Raw genomic sequence first — 5,009 nt, 5'->3', positions numbered from 1 at the left:
TTATAAAGATATTATATAAATGGTCAATAAAGCATTACATTCATAAAGATATTTGAAATTGATTACAAGATGTAGCACATGTCAATCATGTAAATGCCTGCCCCCTTTTTCTTTTTCTTTTTCTTTTTTTTTCATTCTAAATTACCAAAAAGTTTTTCTACAAATTATTTTAGAGTTTTTTTCCTTCAATATATTATATGATAATTGAAGAAATTATTCATGTTTAGTTTCAATTATATGACTATTTTAATGAGTCGTATGACTACATTTTTATAAATTTTCATGTAGTGAGATGGAGAAAATAGTTTCAAACTAGTTTGAAATTAAACTTTGTTTAACTAGTATTGTGATTATGCCATGAAAGCCATACAAACTTAACAAAATGAAATGTCACATACACTACAATGACAAAACTAATAAATTAATTAAGAACAAGTAAATTTATAAATTTAGAGAATTATTTAGTGGAAAGCTTTGACAACAAGCTTGAACTCCTGGGTCCATCCCTATGAGTTGACAACTAAAGAGCAGTTGTTAATCCTCAATTAATCTGCAACATGTGTACTAAAGAATTGGTTATGTTGAAAGGAAAAACCTAGGGCAATCCAAAAATCTCTAGCAAAAGGACAATCTCGTGGACGATTATTTGTATACCATATCTAAAATAGGACACTAAGTAGGCATGCCAAGTGCTCTTCAATCTTCATATGGCTGCGCTATGTTATGAGACTCTCAAACTTTTGAAATTGACGAAGTATAAGGATACAACTTACTTTTGAAATTGAAAAAGTATAAGGATACAACTTTTAACAAATTTTGTTAAAGTAGTTAATTGTAAGTGGTAGAAAAAAAAAGTAGTGAATTTATGTGAAAGTGATTATCCACCACTCACAATTGATTACTTGAAATAATTGTGGTAAAAGTTGTCCCTAAAAATATCCATTTAAAATTACTTCCATTCTCCAAATCCTCTGGTTTCTAAAGGCAACATCGATGCTAGGTTTTAATGAAGTCATTTTGGAGGTCTTCTTCAAGTCAAATTGACCATTAGTAAAGGAACGGTGGAACACCAAGTAACAAAAAGCAACACCAGGGTTGCTTTTATCTCTATCATCAGTTCAGTTGTCTTAGAAGGCAGAAGGAAACCAATCTTAGTTTCAACCATTCAATGAAACCGCATCCTTGATTTTTAATTCTTCCTCTCCTCTGTTGAGTGGGCCAGCAAACCACTTACTGAAAGTGTAATACCTCTACACCAAAAATGAATTGATATCTTGATTTGATAATAAAAAACAATTATCATAGAATTGATGTCATAGGTTTAATTCTATCATATCTATCACTTTGAGCCTCTTTTGAACACATTTGCCCCTTTCTTCATAGCAAGCCAAGTTTTGGAGTAAGACCTAAAATTAAAACGATTGATTAAAGCTCTATTGTGAGTAAGATACATTATAGATAGTACATGCCCATAGGCCATAGTGCATCATTCTACGGGATGTAGTTTGGTAGTAAGAGTTCTTGTATCACTTCACATGCTACTTGACATAAGTTGAGCGGTTCGAGTAGTGGTATTTCGACGAATGTGTTGTATCCATGATGATAATCCCATCAAGACATAAATGGTAGGTTTTTACTCATTGCTGTCACGTGGCATGAGATTAATGAGTTCACACTAGAAACCCCTTTTTTTATTCCAAAAAAAAACTTCAATTTAACTTAGCAAATAAGGAAATATTCTTGGATTTAGCCGCATGTAATCCCCATGCATCATCGTTCCCAAACATATCTATAATCTAGTTCAGTAGATTCTTTTGCCCAACATAAAGAGACTCCATAGTCTTATCTATCTATCTTATCTATCTATCTACTCCACTGTTTGGTCCATTGCAAGGCTCTGATAGACAGATACCACTGCACGGATGAAGGAAAACAATCTGATTTTTATGGTTACTCGGAAAAAACCACCTCCTCCAAATACTCAAGAATTTGTACCCTAAAAAGGGCAGGTTCTTATATTCCTATAACCTCCTAAATACTTTGAATCTCTGATTACAACGTTATATTCCTACAAAGTAGGAAGTAGGAACGCGCCCAATCTAAACCGCTAAGAGACTCTGCACCTTAAATCGAAGAGAAAAACTCTCAGAACACATAATAAATAGTAACATAAATCAAATAACAAGCCTATTATAGTATTATGTCGTAACAGTAAACTAAAAATAACAAAACATCAACGTTTAACGAATACTTACACGTGATAAAAACTTGTACAATAAAAGGATTCAAGGTTAAATTAAGTTAGTTTGGTTGTTAGAGTTCGAATTTACATGCTTAAAACAAACTAAGGAAACCCTCACAGAAAATTAAACCAAATCATTAGAATCTAGAAATTAAAGAAAATATCTGGTAAAGATCTGTTGAAAAAATGGGGTATTTTTAGAGGCTAAAATCAAATTATAAATTTAGCATTTTTCATTCCTCTTCACTCGGCCCTCTTGCCGCTGCTCGCGGATTTTTGAGAGCAGCCAAAAAATCAAAAGCAAGAACCTCAAAATCAGAAAATAAATCTAAAAAAGAAAAAAAAAAATGGGGCTAGTTCAAATCTTCCTCGCTATAATTCTCTCAATTTTCCTCCTCATTCTTGGCGTCTCAGCACAACAACAAACAGAAAATACCCAACAAATTGATTCCATTGCAGCGAACAAGGAACTACGTGGGCATGGCTCTGCTGAAAATGTTCATTCAATAACAAAGCACCATGACAAGGGCAATGGCCATCATGCAATGAAGAAAAAACACCATTCGTTTTCGAAGCAATTTCTCAGTGCCCACAACAAGATAAGGAAGATGTATGATGAGCCTCCATTGAGGTGGAACAAGAAACTTGCCCGCTATGCTCGCCGCTGGGCCGTGAAGCGTGCCTTCGATTGCAGGATGGTCCATTCGTACGGTCCTTACGGCGAAAACCTTTTCTGGGCTAAGCATGATCACTGGACACCATCTGAGGCGGTGAAATCGTGGGTGGAAGAGAAAAAGTACTATGATCCATGGAAAAAAGCGTGCGCTCAAGGACATATGTGTGGACATTACACGCAGGTTGTGTGGAGAGAGACAAAGCGTGTTGGGTGTGCACGCATCAAATGTAAGAATGGAGGTTTGTATGTGATTTGCGTGTATGATCCACCAGGGAATTACGTTAACGAGAGCCCCTTTGGCAATCCTCCGAGAATTCCCGAGTTTGCACTTATACCATTTCCATGAAATTACTCATACTTTAAGCACAGCTACCCTATTGGATTCAAGGTATCACTTGAGGAAGATTAGTGGTTTTATTTTATTTAATTGAGTTAAAAAGGAAAGTACATGCATAGGTTGGCTGTGCATCTTATCATACGATTTGCAATTTTTTTTTTTTACTTCCATGTTGATTGAATTTTCATACGTAATGTAATATAATAACAATGCAGCAGCACAGAAATTTCTTAAGTTGAGTCTATCTAATGAGGCTTATGTGACTTTATTGTTGCTATCAAAAGAAAAAACTATATATATATATATATATATGTATATGGCTAGTGTGACTTGTTTATTTATACGAAATTTCATATATTCTTGTGTAAAACCCAAGTCTTGTGCCTTTTTTGGCCCACCTTTTCTCTCTTTCGTTTACTATCTTTCATTTACTAAATTGTTGATTATTGAATTTAGTAAGATTCCTTAAGCGAGAGGAATTTTGACCATGATGAGATTTAATGGTTGGTTTGTGTCATGTTATACAAAATTTTCTTCTTCTACCATTGATGTGCTTACTGCTTAAGAGTTATGATTGATGTAGGTTGAGGTTTGAGTTAGAGTAACATAACAGTCTCAAATTTTTTATTTTTTCCACAAACTTGCTTAGGTAACAAGTTGTGATTTATGAATTATTACTTCCATATATGGGAGCTTCACCATAAATATCATTTTTATTATGTATCAATTAATCATAATATGTTATTTCAATAGTTTATGAAAAAATTAAAAATTTTTGTTGTTAGAGTTTCTTGAAAGCATGAAGGTTGTATTAGAAATTGAGTAAAAATCTTCAAGGTTACCGGCCAGGTTGAATCTGGGTGTGGCATATGTTTATCCAGGTTAAATAAACCGGTGACATGTAGTTGTCTAAGTTGGATACAGGGATCACATTTGGTTGTCCAGGTTGAATCAGGGGGGAAAGTAATGGTTCCACCAATCATTATTTAGTCTTGTTTTAGTGTCTTTGATATTAGAGGGGATCATTGTGAAGGCAACTGGGGAAAGAGAAAATAATAAAATATTTTTAGAAGTTTCATCCGTGATAGATTATCTGATTATAATTCTCTGCCCATTGACTGACTCTTCATGTTCCCAACAACCATTGTAGCATCAACTGTGTACCTTTAATTACCACTTGAAATCTTTGCCTCTTTGGTAATAGAGAGTTAGAAACAGAACAAGATTCCAAATACCATGTTAGAGATTTAATCGAGTCAGTTCACTACCCCAATTATTCAAAAAAAGTGGGAAAATGCCAAAGAATTTCCAAGAGTTTGTCTGCTCTTTTTTCCCCTTTGAAGATAATGGAATCAACCAAAAAGCATAATTGAAATAGAAAGATGGCCTTTTAGTCCAGGCGTACAGCTCTAGATTGTTCGCCTCTCTCTTTTTGCAATAGAAAATGCATCTCACCTATTCCAAAACAATAGGTATGAAAGGATTAATGTCGGGTCCACGAAGAAAAAAATATTCCTTTACCCATTCAAAGCAATTTACGTGAAAGGATGGTTTATGATATTGGCCTATTGATAATGCCCACCTGTATTATGATTTTTTCTTAGATCAGTTTGTATATATATTATAGATACGATAGAATTTCAAGCGTCCACTCCATAATACTAACACGCCACCGTCCACTCCATAATACAAAGACACAAGTCGGTAATGCTAAATCGAATAATTCTAACTTAACAGTTCAAAAAATAAAAAGG

At 34.1% G+C, this 5,009-nt stretch overlaps 1 protein-coding gene across 1 annotated transcript; it reads left to right on the top strand.

Moving 5' to 3' along the window:
• The first annotated feature begins 2,395 nt into the window (after positions 1–2,395).
• Positions 2,396–3,488, top strand: LOC115954119 (pathogenesis-related protein 1A). Its single transcript, XM_031072018.1, has one exon. It carries the CDS (start codon positions 2,590–2,592, stop codon positions 3,262–3,264), a length of 675 nt encoding a protein of 224 aa, XP_030927878.1. The 5' UTR covers positions 2,396–2,589; the 3' UTR covers positions 3,265–3,488.
• Positions 3,489–5,009: the final 1,521 nt, after the last annotated feature.

This window comes from Quercus lobata, chromosome 7 (assembly GCF_001633185.2).
Source record: "Quercus lobata isolate SW786 chromosome 7, ValleyOak3.0 Primary Assembly, whole genome shotgun sequence".
In the NCBI taxonomy this organism is placed as follows: Eukaryota; Viridiplantae; Streptophyta; class Magnoliopsida; order Fagales; family Fagaceae; genus Quercus; species Quercus lobata.
This window is presented reverse-complemented; position numbering and strand designations above follow the sequence as displayed.

Excerpts from the sequence above, each read along its gene's own strand:
- LOC115954119 (XM_031072018.1), top strand. The coding sequence starts at position 2,590 with ATGGGGCTAGTTCAAATCTTCCTCGCTATAATTCTCTCAATTTTCCTC.